This window comes from Anas acuta, chromosome 15 (assembly GCF_963932015.1).
Source record: "Anas acuta chromosome 15, bAnaAcu1.1, whole genome shotgun sequence".
Classification (NCBI taxonomy): Eukaryota; Metazoa; Chordata; class Aves; order Anseriformes; family Anatidae; genus Anas; species Anas acuta.
In genome coordinates this window covers 17015199-17032057 of record NC_088993.1, presented here as the reverse complement: position 1 = coordinate 17032057, position 16859 = coordinate 17015199, and the positions used below count along the sequence as shown (strand labels likewise).

At 60.9% G+C, this 16859-nt stretch overlaps 2 protein-coding genes across 3 annotated transcripts in view; both read right to left on the bottom strand.

Annotated features, from left to right (window-relative positions):
• Nucleotides 1-8744, bottom strand: part of NHERF2 (NHERF family PDZ scaffold protein 2) — a 32196-nt gene extending 23452 nt beyond the window's left edge. Inside the window, exons 1-2 of one of the 2 annotated variants that reach the window (XM_068698890.1) lie at nucleotides 8345-8744; nucleotides 3768-4025 (exon numbers count right to left, since the gene is read on the bottom strand). In XM_068698890.1, coding sequence (XP_068554991.1) covers nucleotides 3768-4025; nucleotides 8345-8554 — 468 coding nt within the window. In that variant the 5' untranslated portion in view covers nucleotides 8555-8744. Of the gene's footprint in view, nucleotides 1-3767; nucleotides 4026-6172; nucleotides 6308-8344 lie in introns of those variants that run through there. The other variant, XM_068698892.1, reaches the window with a different exon arrangement.
• Nucleotides 8745-15127: 6383 nt separating this feature from the next.
• On the bottom strand, nucleotides 15128-16859 carry NPW (neuropeptide W). Its single transcript, XM_068699333.1, has 2 exons — nucleotides 16377-16859; nucleotides 15128-15418 (listed from the first exon to the last, which is right to left on the bottom strand). The coding sequence occupies exons 1-2, from the start codon at nucleotides 16785-16787 to the stop codon at nucleotides 15383-15385; spliced, it is 447 nt and encodes a 148-aa protein (XP_068555434.1). The 5' UTR covers nucleotides 16788-16859; the 3' UTR covers nucleotides 15128-15382.

Below are 16859 nucleotides of genomic sequence, written 5' to 3'. Positions count from 1 at the left end.
TCAGCCAGGGTGGTGGCATACACAGCCACATTGGAGAGGTTTATCTGAGCCTTGACCCGTGCCTCAGCCCCAAACAGGAGAACCAGGGACTCGTCCTGCTGTCCCTCTGGTCACAGCCAGCCCCTGGGGACCCAGGGAGCACAGGATGCTGCAGGGAAGTGCTTTAGTTTAAGCCAAAAATTTATTTATTTTTTTTTAAATTGCATAATTACTGCAGACATTTCTGCTCATGTTAGGTTTTATTACATCTCTGTGGTTATTCTACAAGCCCTAAATTTTGGGCCTCAACTGAGCTGGCAAAGCTCTCCGAAAACATCTGTCCCGAGTTATTCCTCTTCCAGCGCTCCGGCAGAAAGCTGGCGGCAGGAGATGTTGCAATGCGGAGTTTTATTTGCAGCAGAAACAAAAGTTCTTGTGCCTGACCCAAACAGAAGGGTAAATATTTACTGCCCCATGTCAGCGCTGCCCCGCACCTGCGGGTCCCCGAGCCCACGCGCTCGGCCCTGCTCCTCCAGGACACGGCGTGGCCGTCCCCAGGTCCCCGCTGCTGAGTGTGGGATGGGCCCGTGGCACGCACCAGGCTCAGCTCAGCGCCTGCTCGCTGTCACAAAGGGCCCCCCAGGGGGGTTTGCCCATTTTCCTGCTCGCTTCATGGCTTGTGGTTCTTGCCAGGCTCAGGCGGGGGCCAGACAAAACCCAGGCACTGATTCCCCCCCATGTTAAAGTTCCCGGCAGAGGAGAACAGGCTGCTTGAATCCAGAAGCTAAACAAGATGCAGGCTCAATTTCCAAAAGATAAGTGATTGTTGTCACAGCCCCTTTGCATCCCCAGCCCCCAAATCGTGCTTTGGTGTGACCAGAACAACACGGGAACTGCATCACCCCAAACGCCTCTCCAGGGCCTTGTTCTTGTTTCTCCTGCAAACACAGCTGGAGCACGGCGAGGCAGCAAGTCCCAACAGGAGCAAACCCCCCGGGACGCTGCTAACGAGCACATTGTGGCTGAAACGGGGACCCAGGCTCCACTGCGCAGAGTCCCCCAGGGAGCAGCAGGGTGAACCGAGCCACGGGCAGCCCCAGCCCCCTTCTGCCCATGCCCCACAGCACACGGGCAGCCCAAGCACTTCACACCACCACCAACCGCGCCGTCCCAAAGGCACCTTGGCAATAAAAGCAGCTCAGAGGAACACAGCACCCGACGCACCTGAACAGCCCGAGCAGAGCTGGGAGCTGCACTGCCCTCCACCACAGCGTGCCCGCTGCCTCCAAAACCCCACGAGCCCTGGGAACAGGGGGACATGGGGACGAGGAAGCCCAGGGACAAGGAAGCAGCACCAGCACGGCACATTCGTGGGGCTCAGCCCTTCTGTCAGCACCGCTCAGCCTGGGTCACACCTCACCTCCCCACAGCTTTGTTTGCCTGCAGGGCAAATTGCAGTGCAGAGCCAAGGCAGGCATTTTGAAGACAAGCCTTTCAAAATATTCGGGTACTCAGAAGTGTCCCCTCCAGCACGGGGGACACAAACCAGGCTCAGAGCAGCAGGATGGGGCCACGCAGACCCCGCTCCCAGAGCCACCAAGTCCCCGGGTGCCGGGCACAGCAGCGCTCCGATGGGCGCACGCTGCTGGCAGCCAGCCCTGCTCTCAGGGCAGGCAGCCTGATTTTAAATACACGCTGAATTATTCATCGTGCTACAGTGCTTGCTGGAGGCACAGGGGCCTGGACACCAGGTCGCTGCCGGGGTGCACGTTAACCTCAATGCCCAGAGCCACCGCCACTTCTCACCCAGGAGGGGAAGGTGGCAGCAGGGGGGGGCTGGCAGGGCTCTGCCCACTGCATCACCCCCCTGCTGCCCACAGCTCGGCCACCCCATGCTGCCAGATTTCCCTCCTCGTTCTTTCAGTTGCTCCTTGCTTTAGGCTGCACTGATCAACCTGGCCTCACACAAAGCAAAGCTGCAGCTTTTACACAAACAAACGTCACCAGCGCAGCCCCATCCTGCCCCAAGCATCAGCCCTGGCCCCCACAGCAGCAGGTCGAGGCCGTGGGTCTGCAGGAGGAGCAGAGCTGCCACCTCTCCTTCCCTGAGCACCTCCAGGGAAGGACACAGAAGCACCAGCCCAGGCCCAGCTTCTCCTGGTGCTGCTGAGCCCAGCACCTGGCCCCTGCCAGATGTGGTTTAGGGGAGTCTGATGGGATCCCAGCTGCCACGGCCCCACAGCAGGGCCATCAGCCTGCCCCAAACCCAGCATCAGAGGGGCAGCTCTGCCTTGAAGCAGGCAGGACAAGGCCCAGCAGGGCCCCACAAGGCAAAGCCACTGCGGGTCCCTTTGTCCAGCTGGGGCACTGCATCTGCTGCATGGCCCCAAACGCAGCCCCATGCTGTGTGCTCCCCCTGGCCGTGTCCCATAGGCGCCCCCCCACCTCGCACCCCAGCCTTCTCGGCTCTCCCTGTCCCACCCTCTCCTTGGAGGGAGCTGAAACCCAAAGGCCGGAAAGGACCGGCCCGTTCCCCGCGCCCGACTTCCCGTCAGCACAAACTGCTGGATTTCACCCAGCTACAGAAACAGAGACAGGATAGGAAACCCCCCAGCCCGGGAAGCCGTGCCCAGCCGCTCCCACCGCGGCCCCACTCCCCCCAGACCCCTTCCCTTCCCTCTGGCTGTCCCGGGGGAGCACACAAGCCCCCCACGGCGCTGACCTCCATCCTCACAGCCTCCAGCCCATCCTCCCCAGGCAGGGCAGCCCCCCCAGGGCAGGCACACCCCTGTGGGACAAAGGCAGCCCTGAAAGGAAGGGCTGCAGGCAAGACCCCCCCAGACCCACATCTCCGTGCCTCCTGCCCCCCACCAGCATCACGTCGCACTTCCACGGGGGGATTTCCTCAGCTGGGGGGGGGGCTCCTGAGGACATGAAGCTGCTAGAGCTGAATTTGGGAGCAGGGAAAGGCTTGCTCCAAGCAGAGCCCCCCCCAGCTGGTGGCAGGAGGGCTCGTACAGCCCCAGCTGCAGGTTTCACCCCCCGGGTGAGTGGGGTGGGCGCAGGATGGGGCCGGCCAGCTGCACGGCGGTGGCTGTGATGTCTCGGTCCCACGCTGCTCCTGCCACGCTCGCACCCCGAGCGAGGAGGGCGCCGGGCCGAGCACGCTGCCTATCTGCGAGTGCAAGGCTGCGCCGTCACCGCCAGCCCAGCCCCAGCGGGGAGCCAGCCATGGAAACTGGACATCTTCCACCTCAAATTCTTTCCTTTTTGGAAAGGAGCTTACCAATAAAAGGCACTTACTGCAGAATCGCAGCCCAGACCCAGGCCACTTGAAAAAGAGCTAATTTCCTTCCTATTTAAAGCAAAAAAAAGCTGAGAACACGTTCGACCAGATGTTCCCTCCCTCCTAGAAATAACGGAGGCAAAAGGGGCAGCTCCACCAGGCCCCCAGTCCGTGCTGCCTGTCCCCATGGGCCGGGGACACCGACCTCAGCCAGACCCCATGGGACACTCACCCCCAGGGCTGGGGGACCCCCCCAGACCCCTGCAGCCCCTGTGACCCTCCAGGAGTGCAGGGAGGGAGAGGCCAGCACAGCACCAACAGCTGATGCTGCTTCAAGCAGAGCAGATGAGGCCATGGGGCAGCTCACCCACAGCTCCAGGACACACAGCAGGGTCCCCAGACCCAACAACCACATCCAGAAGGTTTTTCTCATGGGAAGCAAACCGGGCTCGTCCCAGGGCAGAAATATCCTGCCACCCAGCCCCGCCAGCCCTGAGCTCACCTTCCTGCTGCCGTGCGAGGAGAAGCTGTGCGAGTGCCGCTGGAGGCTGCCCCCGCTCAGGTCCAGCTGCGGCTTCCAGACCTCCCCGTTGTCGCTGCCCACCGACTTGGTGGGCGAGACGCCGGAGCCCAGCAGGACCCCGCTGTGCACCATCTCCTCCGTGCACGTCAGGCGCAGGCTGCACAGGTACTCGTCCGTCTCCTTGTCCACCACCAGCAGGCGAGTCTCTGTCTCCACGGCTTTGATGCGCTGCACGACCTGCAAGGGAGGGAAAGAAGTGAGCAGAAACCCAGGGAACCCCCCCAGCTGGGGCAGGAGCTGCATCCAAGGACCCCCAGCCTCGCAGCTTGGACCCCCAGCCCTTGAAGGCCCTGCAGCTTCAGCCTTGCTACCACCTCCACTGGTGATGGGGAAAGGGCAGATCTTTGGGAGGGCCAGGATGGCACATCTGCAGCCCCTGGTGACAAGTGACAACTCCTTCCAGCCCAACCCAAGGGACAAATCTGCCCAGGGCAGCTGCACACACATCGCCTGGTGTCACCCCTCTGCCCAGAGGCCACACTGGGCACCGAGCATCACAGGTCCTGCTCCCTGCCTTTGTCCCTTGGAGGGGGAGCACGATCTGTCCCACTACACAACCTGCCCACACACCCCCTTCCCTTTATCTGGGGCTTCCTTCTCCCCCCAACCCCAAGGGCACAGGGGAGAGCCAGAATACCCAAGGAGGCACCGTGAAGCAGCGCACACACGCGGTGCCCCAGTTGCTTTGCGAGGCTCTCCCCTCCTCTCCCAGGAGGATTCACAAAAGAAACAATCTGATCTGCATTCATCCTCTCCTGCGCTACCGGACAGCGGAGATAAGAGAAACCAGCACCAGGAGCTGGGCCCGTCCCTGCTGGTATCCAGCTCCAGGCCCTGCTGAATAGGGGCCATTGTCCTCACACAGCCTTGCCTTTTTTTTTTTTCCTTCATTTTTCTGTGACTGCAGCTCCTCTGAAAGGAGCTGGCGGTGTCAGCCCAGCGGGGAGGAAGGGGAGAGCTGGGCAGTTCGCACGTGGGAAAGTGGAGAGCTGCTCAGCAGCCCCAGAGGAGCCGAATCTGGCACGTGAGGGACACAGCACAACGGGGTGGGCACGGGGCAAACCGAGGACATGAGCGAGGGGCAGATAAAACCTCCGGGACTCCCTGCCAGCAGCCTCAGAGCTCTGATGGGGCAAACACCTCCTCCTCCCTGCATGGCCTTCATCCCAGGGGTGAGGATGGGTCCTGATGCTGCTCAGCCGCCGTCCCCAGCTGCAGGGGGCCACTGGCCACTGCTCACTGCCCCACAGCCCCACATGGCCCCAGCAGTGCTGGGAAAGCCCCGAAGCAGTGCAGGCTTCCTCACAGCGCTCCTGCTCTGATCTAGGTCATGCTGGCCAGACACGCTGCAACCGCCAAGGTTAGAAGTGACAAATGAGCCTAATGTGCAATTAGCCAGCATTTATTTACTCCCCTGCAAGCTCCATTCAAGGTCAACAGACCCGGTATCTGCAAATGAAAAAAAAAAAAACAACCAAGAGGAAATTTATAGACTGCAGACAAGGCTGCCTGTCCTCCACAAACCAACGAAGCCCTCCAGCCCTGCGCCAGGAGGCAGCTTGCCCGGGGCTCCCATCCATAACCAGCCTGAAGGGTGCTTCTCCGCCGAGCCCCAGAAAATCCATCTGCTCCTTTTCACATCTATTTATACACGGCATCAGGCGACGCTGCTGACACCAGCAAGGCAGCGCCTGAGCGGAGCCACTTCTCCAGGAGGGGATCCGGGAGCAGGCAGCCAGCAGCACGCTGTGGCAGGAGAGGCAGCACCAGGGAGCTCCGTGGGGCTGGGAGCGGGGCCGGTCCCTGCAAGCACCACGTGCGGGGGGGAACTGCAGGTGCCAGAGCGCGTTCCTCAGAGCTGCTGCACAGAGCAAAGCGTTCTCCTTTTGGAAAGCCCCAGCGCTGCTGCTGGAGCTCAAGCACTGCACACGCTGCACCACGCTCTGCTGCAGTCAGCACTGGGGGGCTCACAACACAAGACACCCCCAGAGAGCTCCCAAACCCTTCCAAACCAGCTGCAACCTCATGACAGCTGCAACCTCATGACAGCAGAAGAGAGAGAGAGCAGAAGCACCCTGAGACACTGCAGGTGCCGTAACGCACTGGCTATGGCACTGTGGCCCAGCTGCCCCCCAGCTCCACACGGGCACAGCAGCAGTGGAAGAAGCATCCTCCCAGCCCCGCTCTGGCTGTGCTGGGACACGGAGCAGGCACAAATCCCCTCCCTCCATGCCAGAAGGCCTTGCAATGATGAGCCAGCTGGGCAGCAAGGTGCTTTGGAGATGGAGCAGAGCAGCAACCAGGTGCAGAGCCCAGTAACCTACCCGCCTCCGAGCCATGGCCACCACCTCACTCGCAGCTTTTCTGAAGGCAACTCAGCCTCCCCGACACATCCGGACCTTCCCAGCGCTGCTCCCAGCCCCACATCCTCCGCGGCTCCACCCAGACCGGCTCCCACCCCGGCTGCACCAGCACCAGCCTGGCGGAGCCCGCTGGGCCTGTCCACTCCAAGCAAACCCCAGCTGGCTGGGAAGGAGACCCACAGAGATGGCACAGTTCCCCCTCCTGCTCTGGGTGTGATGCCCCCACCCTCACACAGCTCTTACATCCCCATGAGGGACCTGGAAGCTTTCTTGCACCGCCTTTTAACAGCACCACTTGGTCATCTTTGCGCTCACCTCGCTGGTGCAGAGGCTTGTAGAAGGGGGGCTGGGCACAGCTCTGCCCACCCCCCAGGAGGAGGAAAGTGAGCAGCCCGGACACGGTTCTCATCCCAGATGGGAACAGGACGCCCTGAGAACACGTCCTGCCTTCGCTCCTTGGGGAAGGCCGTGGAAACAGAGCACAGACGCAAATATCATCAAGTTCAGCCCGAAACATAGTTGCACCACATAGCGAGGCCTTGTGTGCTCCTGGCTCTGTCCTGCCACAGTTTCAGACGCGCTTGGAGAAGCGCTCAGCCAAGGACAGGGACCGTAACAGCACCAGGAGAGGCCACGGTGAGCCTGGCTGCTCTCAGCCATCCACAGGAGCCAACATTCAACCACCACATCACCCACCTGCCTCCACGCTCAGGCATTGATGACCCCATAGTGGGAGCACTTCAGGACAGCGAGCTCCACGACAGCCCGGGTGGGATGCTCCAACCCATCCCACCCCACAGCAGGCTCAATCCTGCCTCTGCCAGCTGGAAATGGAAGAGGGAAAATCTCTCCATTTCACTTTACCTACAAGCCCCCCTGCACGTTTCAGGGACACGTGCTGCTGTCTTGGCGCTATCGCTCACTCCCCGGCATCCGATTTTCAGCAGGGAGCTCTGCTGGCTTCCAGTGGGGGACAGCAGCCCAGCTCTCTGCCCAGCTACATCAAAGACATGGATCCTCCTTCAGTCACATTCAAGACAAACATCAACTTTTACACAGCTGGCTGAGATCATCAAAACAAGCTAAATTAGCATGAGAGACCCCCAAACCCACAGCGAGGAGCCCAGAGAGCTTTCCTGGGGTCACCAGGACTGGCCATGATGCCCCGGAGGGCTCTGCCTTGCCCTGAGCACACCAACATCCATGCCAGCAGGGGAAACCCAGAACCCACACACCCCCAAAACACCATTGGGGCTGCAGCCTGCACCAGCCACATCCCTGCTTGGCCCCGATAAAGCTCCAGCAGCGGGTGCCAGGCGCGTGCTTTAAGTTACTACAACACTACACCCCGCAGAGCCCTGCAGGCCACAAGGCAGATGGGGACACTGGGTGCTGTGCCCCTGCAAGGGACAGCGGCTCCAGCCAGCCCGGAGCAGCCCCAAGCTCCCCGCCTGTTTTCTGGACAGGGCTGTTTAACAAACACGAGTTTTGATTTTATAAACAGAAAAGGACAAGGCCTGAAGCACGCAGCTTCTGCAGCAGAGCTGGGAAGCAGCTCGCTTGGATCCCCCCCAGCTGCGGCCACGGTCTCCCACCAGATATTATTCCCCTACCAGCCCTATCTCACTTAAGCCACCCCAACTGCTGAACGCCTGCAGAGCTTTATCAGTAGATTTGGAGGCATCCTCGCCCGCTCCGTGCTGCAGAAGGAGCTTGCCCAAAGTGGCCGAGGGAACGCAGAGCAGAGCCGGAAACACAGCCCGGCTCCCCCGGCTGCTTTTCGCCAAGGATTGCATAACGCAGCGGTGCCCAACCGTGCCCCAGCACCTTCACCTTCCCCCCCCCTCGCCCACCCGACGGGCTGCTGGCACCCTTACCCCAGCCCTACACGGCACGGGCACGGCACAGCCCCCCAGCTGCTCCGGGGGGGGCGAGAGGCTGCATCCCCTAACAGATGTAGCCCGGCACCGGGGGGCACCCAGCGCGCCCCAACCCCCCGGGACCCTCCCTTGGGGACATTTGGGGAGCCCTCCCCCTCTCCTCCCGACCCAGCCCGTTCGCGGAGGCCAGCACGGGGGTGGGTGCTGGGTTTGGGGTTGGGGGGGGGGGGTCGCGGGGGTCCCGTGCCCGGACCTGGTGGTGCGTCTCCTGCTCCACGTTGAGCCCGTTCACCTCCACGACGCGGTCCCCGGCGCGCAGCCCCGCCGCCTCGGCGGGGGAGCCGGGCTCCACTTTGCGGATGAACTGCCCGCTTTTGCCCTTCTCGCCGTGCAGGTGGAAGCCGTAGCCGTTCTCCCCTTTCAGCATGTGGCACAGCCGCGGTTTCAGCTGGTCCTTGGCCATGGCCGGGCCGGCGGAGCGGAGCGGAACGGAGCGGGGCGGGGGCGGCCGCGGGGCCCTTTTTATGCGCGGCGCGGGGCGGGCGCGGGGCGGCGGGGAGCGGAGGGGCGGGACGGGGCCGGCAGCGGGGCCGGGGCCGGCTCGGGGGCTGGGGTTTGGGCTGGGATTGGGATCGGGGCTGGGATTGGGGCCGGGGCCGGGGCTCTGCGCAGCGCGGCCATGCTGCGCGCTGCCCGCGGCGCCGGGAGCAAGGCGGGCGGGGAGGGGACGGCCACCGGGAACGGGGACGGGGACGGGCGGGGAGAGGCGGAGCCGGAGCTGGGGACGGGGATGGGGACGGGGACGGAGCGGGCGGAGCCGGGAACGGAGCTGGACGGAACCGGTGGAGCCTCCCGGGGCCGATGGAGCGGGGGCGCACGGAGCGGGGATGCCCGGGGGGCGCATGCAGCGGAGCCGCCCGGGGCTGCTGGGGGCTGAGCGGGACCCCCCGGGGCTGAGCGGGACCCCCCGGGGCTGCCGGGGGCTGAGCGGACCCTCCAGGACTCTGCTCCGGTCCCCCTTGCCCCCACCCTCGGCTCAGCACAGAGCCCCCGGGCTGCAGGGAGCGGGACCCCCGAGGGGCCAGGGCCGGAGCCCCGCAGCCCGGCCCTGCCCCGCAGCCACCCCGCAGCCCTCCAGCCCCGTGAAGACCACCCCGACACGGGAGGGAAGCTGGAGCTGAGCCTGAGCTGCTGGGGGAGCTGGGCAGGATGCAGCCCGGCCGCTCTGCCCACCCTGCCACAGCCCTGACCGCGGGGAGATTCAGAGCTCTTTGGGGGCATCTCTCATCCAGCCAGTCCGGCACATGTGGAGCTGCCCACTGATGTGGGCATCCCTTCACGTGAAGGAGCTCAGAAATGGGGTGCTCAGCTCCATGCTGAGGACCAGCCCCAGGGCCAGCTGCCACAGGCATGTCCTTCCCATGTCCCATTCACCTCTGTTTCTGCAGAGCACTGAGGTGTCCCCCGGTGATATCCCCAGCTTGGTACACGTGTAACTTCTGGCAAATGTTTTGTGTCCCCCAAATACCAGGCCACAGGGATGGGGGTTATGAGCTTGCAGGCCTGCAGCTCCGGGCCATGCCCCGTGAGCAGCATTTCTGGCAGGAGAGCCTCTTGCTGCAGCCCCCATGCCTGGCTGAGCAGCCGTCCAGGTCCCACTGTGGAACACGCTTTGCTTTGGTGGAAAACAGAGATTCCCATCTTTGCCCCTTCACATCCCTGATCTTCATTTCCTTGAAATCTGCAAGGAGGAAATGACCCAGATTAGTTGTCCCAGAGCTGGTGCTGCCGTGTCATGTTCCCAGCTCACAGGTTTTCTAGCTCTCCTCCGTGGCATTTCTCCCGCCCCAACTGCTTTCCTAGCAGATTTTTATAGAGCTGAAGCAAACGCAGTGGCCAGCTTGAGGTGGTAAATAGAACTCTCCAGAGGTGAATATTGAGTTGCTTTTAATTTGCAGTCTGCTTAAAATAAAATAAAATGAAATAAAGACTTCCACTAAAGTTCTGCATGAAACTGGAAGGTGTTGGACCCAAAAAGATGCTTGCTGACGTGTCTGCACTGCTATCCTGGAAAAAAAAAGGCATTGCTGTTCTCTCCGGGACTTCCCACCCACATTTCCTACAGGCAGCACGGGCAGCGGGGTGGTGCACAAGGAGGGGCAGCTGTCACTGGGCGCAGACCCCTGGGACCCCCGGTGGGGGCACAGCCCCCCAGGAGCTCTGGGATCTGTGGCCGAGGTCTCGGTGCCGGCCCCACACCGCCAGGTTTGCTCCCTGCAGCGCTGCAGAAGCGCCGAGCCCTGCGCAAAGCCTGCGGTGACATGAGAGGAGGCCGGCGAGTCGGGGAACTCGGAGACCATTTCATTTGCTGTATAACATAACTACTCCCCTGAGCCTCTTTGTGGAGTCCTGGAGCTTTTTTTTTTTATCAGGCTAGAGGAGTGCGAATAATTGATTTTTCCACTCAGTGGCCAAACCAAAAAACTGGAGGGAGGGGGAGAGGAGAAGGAATTGTTTCAAGTTTATTTGAACAAAAAAGTTATTCTTTTTATTCAGCGCAATAAAAGCACAAGTGAGAAAATCTTTTGGGTGGTCAGACAGAACATTTTAACCCTTTGGGGCATTTTTTAAAAAGTGTTGGTGGCTTGTAAAGTAAAAAGGGGGGAAATATCATTTCAAAGAGCTGAAAACGGAACGTTTGCATTTTCCCAAAATGCTTATTTTTTAACTTAAATATTTTCTGAAGTATGACCTGAATTTGTCGACATTTTTCAAACTCATCATCCCCAGAAGGCATCCAGCTTCATGTAAAGCAGTTGGAAAGAACCTGAAACCACGTTGTGCAAGTGTTCACCCTCGCACAGTACAAACCCCCCCAGTTCTCGGTGTGAGCTTGCCGCTTCCCAAGCCACAGCCACCCATTTGTGGCCCATCAGAGCCAAAAAGAGGGGAGACCATGGGGGGGTTCCCGCATCTTCTGGTACCACAGAGCCGTGATTAGACTCAGCAGACACCTCACGGATGATTTTCCCTTCCACATACCTCTCTGGGTGTTGATTCATGCCAATAGCTACGTCCTAATTGGGCTCACCCGAAAGCTGGGGAAGTTTTCGGGACCCGTGTGCTAATTGACCTGGGAGGGTTTGAGGCTCCTGGTTTGACACCTGCCTGTAATTCATCCCTGCGTGAAGCCGTGGCACGGGGTCACACCTGTGTGCCAACGCTGTTTGCTTTCGGCCTGGCAGGTTGTGTAACCTCCTCAAAACACACACACACGCTCCAAAAGTTTCACAACGGCAGAAATGCGGGCGGACGGGCAGGCTCCCCGCGCTGGAGGAGCGGCGGATCTCTAAGGCTCATAGCTTAAGGCCTGCCTTATATTCACAACGTGGCAAAAATTCGGCTGTTCAACCCGAGCCTGCTCCCGCTGGCTCATTTTGAGCTGGTGGAAGGGCGATAGGATGGGGGTGGAGGGAGTTTTTCCAAGGCTGGTGATGGAGAGGGAGGGCTTGTGCAATGTGCCGCCTCGCTTTCTCCAGGTCTCTGTGTGTGGCACTATTGAGCCGTAAACAATTTCCAGGTGAGATTTATGGGGATAGCAGAATTAATCATCGGGAGGATTAATAACACGCCTCGTGGGTTGCAAAAGTCCGGGCAGCTCAGCTCAGCTGTGCTGCCGGGAGCTGGGGGTGCCTGTTTCACAGGCTGGCAGATAGGAATCTGCCCAAGCCCTTTGTTATTTGCAACCAGATAACAGAGCTGTGGGTGCTGCGCCAGACGGCACTTGGCATCGTGCAGGGACGTGGTTGCTGACAGCCCATCCCTGTCCGAGGAATACCTGTGTGTGTCTGCTGCAGAACATGGAAAATACCAACTAGTGTTCCCAGGAAGACATCCATCACTCTCCCCTCTTGTTTGCCCCTATCATTCCAGCACTCTAAAAAGGAAAATTGGGAACTGACGTTTCCAGCCAGGGCCATGAATGCCCACAGGTGGGTCCCAGCCCCTCACCCAAGGCTGTGCACTCCCTGGATTCAGCGAGTCCGTCGGGATGCCCGCTGCCTCTCCCAGATGCTTGCAATTACCACCCTGCTCAATTCAGTCCAGCACCAGAGACAACAGGCTCTGCTAGCAAGTAATTAGCCCTGTTCATTTTATTAAACAGCCAGGGCAGCACGCTAATTGCATGCTTTGCTTCAGGCTCAGTAAATCGGAACTGCAAGTGGATGTAACAGAGAGCAGCACCGAGCCCTCCAGCGGGCTCTGGAGCACCCATTCCTGGGAGCACCCATCCCTGGGAGCTTCCACCCCAAGAGCTTCTACCCCAGGAGCACCCAGCCCATGGGCACCCATCCCCGGGTGCACCCATCCCCAGAGCACCCACCCCGGGCGAGGCTGGTGGCGGAGCAGTGCCGGTGCCCACGTCTGCGGAAATAGCAGCGTGGCCGGGGGGGAACTCCCCGGGCAGGAATGCACCCATAAGGTCACTGCTGGGCCCGGCCAGGCTGGCAGTGCTGCTGCTGGGTGAAAAAGTCATCATTTAGCCACACCGTGGATGGGCATGGGGCCGACAAGGTGTTCCCTAGCCCTCAGGATGGGAACGTGGGGTCCTGCCCCTGGTGTTTCCCCTTTGGGCACCTGGGAACAGCCCCAGGCTGCTCCAGCTCGGTGAGGGAGACCTCTGCCTGCGTCTCGGAGCCCTCGTTGCCTTATCAGCACTCTGAACAACTTTGAAATAGGCCAAGCCGAAAGCACAGAGATAGCGTTATCTCCCTGCTCTCTGCATCTCCTCGCCCTTATCTCCAGCCTTTCAATTCCCCAAAGCGGCATCAGCATGAGGCTGTGGACATGAGGCTGGGAACTTGCCTGCTGCAGACCCGGCACAGCCTGGCACATCTTGGCACAGATGGGCACGACATGGCATCAGGTCCACAGGGACCTCCGGGGCCATCTCCCACACCACAGGGGCTACCAGCCCTGCAGAGGGCTCGCCACCCCAGCTCATTGCTGCCCTGACACAGAGGGGCTCAGTCCTGTCCTGGCGGGGTGAGGAGCGGCTCCTGGGCAGCTCCAGTGGGGAGAAAATCCCTCGGGGAGTTTTCTTCCTCCTGGAGCGCTCAGGGCCCCGCAGCCTTTGTGTGTACAGCCCCAAGCAGGAGCCCACGTCAGCTCCTGGGGGCTGTGGTTCCTGCCCCAAACCTGAGCAGCCACGGCCCGGCCTCGTGTGCCCGGTGGATGCCGCTGGCCTCCTGGGAGAGGCTGGGAGCCGGGAAGGAAACGGAGCCACCCCGGGCTCGGGCTGGGAGGGGTGGGACGCCTTCCTGCACGCCACAGCCCCCAGGATTCGCCCATCACTTGAGCTGGAACAAAACGCACCCGCTGGGTGATGGAGAGCCCTGGCTGGGAGATACGGAGAGCAGCGGGTCAGCCTCAGCCCCAAGCTCCCAGCCCCAAGCTGGTTTTGGCAGGGGCTATGCAGGCAGGAGGGCACCCATGGGAGCTGCCCCCTCCAGGGGTGATCTGGGATGGGGACGTGGTTCGGAGCCCCTGCCCTGCTCCCAGCTCTCCTGTCCCACAGCATCGGCACGGCCACAAGATGGCACGGCAAAGCCACCCGCTGCCACCCTGTTCCCCCTGCAAGCAGCTTTCCCCCCAAAAAAAAACTGCTGTATTTTGTCTCGGGGTCCCCCCGGTCCAGGCACACAGACCCTGGAGCATCTGCACGGCCGCGGGCAGGACGGAGGCAAAGCTCTCCTGGGGCTTGTCTTTAAGAAGGGATTGGATTAATGCTCGTCGGAGAGGGGTAATTAAATGCCTTTGTAAGGTTGCTTCCTGTTTACTGGGATTGTTGACCCAAGGGAATGCTCAGACGTCTCCAGAGAGCTGAGAGCACAAGGGAAATTACTTTGCCCCAGCAAAGTTTTCCCTTTGGGGAATCAACTCATGCTCCTCCTCCGCAGCAGCAGGGAGAAATATTTTATTAGGTAAAAGGGCTTGTGCTTAACCGAGCATCTGCTGGTTTTGCCCCAGTATGGACGCACACAAGTGCTTCTTTCCTACGCAGGGGGGTGGGAGCACACCCAAGTCATGTCTCTCGTCGCCCTCCCTGTGCACCCCCAGTGCGATGCTGACCTTTTCGTTCCTCACCTCATTTTGCCACTTACCTCCCTGAGAACAGCAACCCGCTTCTGCGGCCACTCCACGGGCTGATGGGCGCTGCAGCAGCCCCGGCCCTGCTCAAGTGCAACAGCCTAATGGGTTAGGGGCAATTATCTGCCATTTGTGCTGTCCCCGTACCGTGCTGCGCTAATGAAGAGCAGGAATTTGGAAGAAGATTGAAATCGTGGGGGAAACAGAGAGGGGACACAGAGGGGAAACCGATCCTTCATGTGTAAAACACTGAAATGCCCCCCGGCAAGCACCAGCAGGGATTTTCCCTTCCGATGGGCAGCAGGCAGCCCCGCTGTGCCCACGCTGTGATCCCACCACGGGAGCTGGGCCCCCCAAAATCCAGACCCCACCCATCCCAGTGTGTGCTACTGCCTCGGCCCCACTGGCTCACCACCCACACCCTGTTTTAGTGGGGAAAAACTTTTCTCTTTCATCAGCAGAGATGAATACAAAATTAAGCTCTAAACATGCAGACAAGCAACCAGAGCAGAGGACTCGCAGAGCTTTTGTTCAGCAGACTCCAGGAAAGATTTCAAACTTTGTCCTCTGAGCTGAGAGCCCCCTGGCAATAACTCCCCAAAGGGCACTAAAGGAGATTCACTGTAGGGCTGCAGAAGAAACTCTGTCAAGGAGTTAGAAAACATCAGAAAAATCTGGGAACACCAAAGTGTCTGAGCCCTGTCTGAGCCATACCAGCTTCTGCTAAAATAAAATAAAATAAAATAAAATAAAATGCACCATGAAACACGTTTCCTTTGATCGATTCTCATTTTAATGAGGGCAGGTTCCTAGGAAGCAAACAGTACATGTTTGTGTCATATTGCAAACAAGCCAGTACAGAAATCTAAAAAAAATAAACAAAATAAATATTTTCCCTGTTTATTTCTCCCCAAGTTTATAGCACTAAGTCGACCTGAAAACAAGATGAATTTACCACTGTGTCTGGACAGTGGGCAAGAAAAATCAGACTTTTTTTTGAATGCAACCGTCTGTATGGTTTCGGAGAGGTCAGAAACCCGGAGGGCCGCTGATGAAACTCCTCCTCACCAGCCACGGAAACAGTCCCCACCTCGGGCAGCCAGTGCTCCTCCGGCACCCGGAGCATCCCTGCTGGGACCTTTCAGCGGAGCAGAGCCACGTCTTCCATCGGGAGAGGCTGAAAAAAGAAAAGGACCCCATGTTATTACATGGTGATGCCCGAGGGACCTGCATAGCACGGGCTGAGCTGACCTGCCTGGGTTTTCCCAAAAAGATAAAAATCCCAGATTGCCTCCAAAAAATGAAGGCGAGGGGTGTGGATGGGAATATGGCTGCATGTCTCGGGGCTGATCCAACATCTAAAAGCATCCCTGGATTTCAGCCGGATGTTGGCTCCTGCTTTACATAGGGGAGAAGAGATTTAATGTTTGGACACGGCCCCAAAACAGTCCCACGCAGCTTGGCCGAGTGGAGAGGGCAGGGAGAGGGGTCCTGCAGAGGGGTGATGCTGGGAGCTCCTCAGCACCTCCAGCACCACAAACACCCCTCCATGGCACTGACAGCTCGCTCCCTGCAGGGTGCAGGTTTGGGATACCCCAAACACAGGCAGAGAAATCCCCCAGCTCCTTTTTCTGCCCCTAGACCCAGGTGCAGCCCCTCCGAACGCATCTCACCGGGAGGAAGCCTGGCTGCTCCATCCTGCTGGGACCTCATGGTCCAAGTTTCAAAATACAGCAGAGACTTTTGCAAACTCCCTCGATCCAGAGCTGGGGCTGGAACCCCCCCCAGGGCGCGGGCTGTCCCGCGGGGTCCCGGCTCCCCTCACTCCCCTGCCTGGGCACCCCCCAGGTGCAGGGGGCATCTCCCCGCAGCCCAGCCATGCCATGAGGTCTTTGCTCAGGTTGTTCTCCCACCGTGTGTCCCCCCCCGATGCCTGCACGGTGGGAGACGGCAGCAAGCCTCCCGCACCCAGCCCCCCGGCGGCACCCCTCCAGCCCCCCAGGGTGCCGCAGGGGGACCCGCAGCAAGGCTCCCGCACCCCAAACGCCACCTCCCCGGCTCGGTGCAGCGGGACATCCCCTCGCCTTGTCCCCGCGCCCCCCCCCCCGGCGCCCTGCCGTCGGGTCCCGCTTTACCTGAGCTCCGCGGGCTGCGGGCGGCGGCCGGGCGGGGGCCGGCCGGGGTCCCCCCCAGCCCCAACCCCTCCGGAGCAGGCGCTGCAGGAGGCGGCCGGGACCGGGATGCGGCGGCGGCGGCGGCGGCGGGGGGGCGGGCGGCGGGGAGCCCCCGTCGGGGCGTCCCGGGGGCTGGGGGGCGGCGGGCGCGGGCCCCCCGGGGCGGCGGGGGGGTTCGGGCGGCAGCTCCCGGCGCCAGAGGTACGGGGAGCGGCGGACCCCCATGAGCAGCCCCGAGGCTCGCCCCACCGTGTGGTACCGGGGGCTGGCGACGTGCTTGTACCAGGCACCGGCCGGCGGGGTCGCCGGCAGCATCAGCCCCAGCAGCACCAGGGCCCCCCAGGCGCCCCCCGACAGCCGCCCCCTCGCCATCGCTGAGGGCAGGAGGCGTCCCCCCCGCCGCTGCCCCAGCCCCGGGTGCCCCAGCGAAGGCAGCCCCGCGCC

Coding starts and splice junctions, on each gene's coding strand:
- NPW (XM_068699333.1), bottom strand. CDS start 16,787: ATGGCGAGGGGGCGGCTGTCGGGGGGCGCCTGGGGGGCCCTGGTGCTG. Junction 15,419..16,376: donor CCGCAGCCCGCGGAGCTCAG/GTAAAGCGGGAC, acceptor TTCTTTTTTCAG/CCTCTCCCGATGGAAGACGT.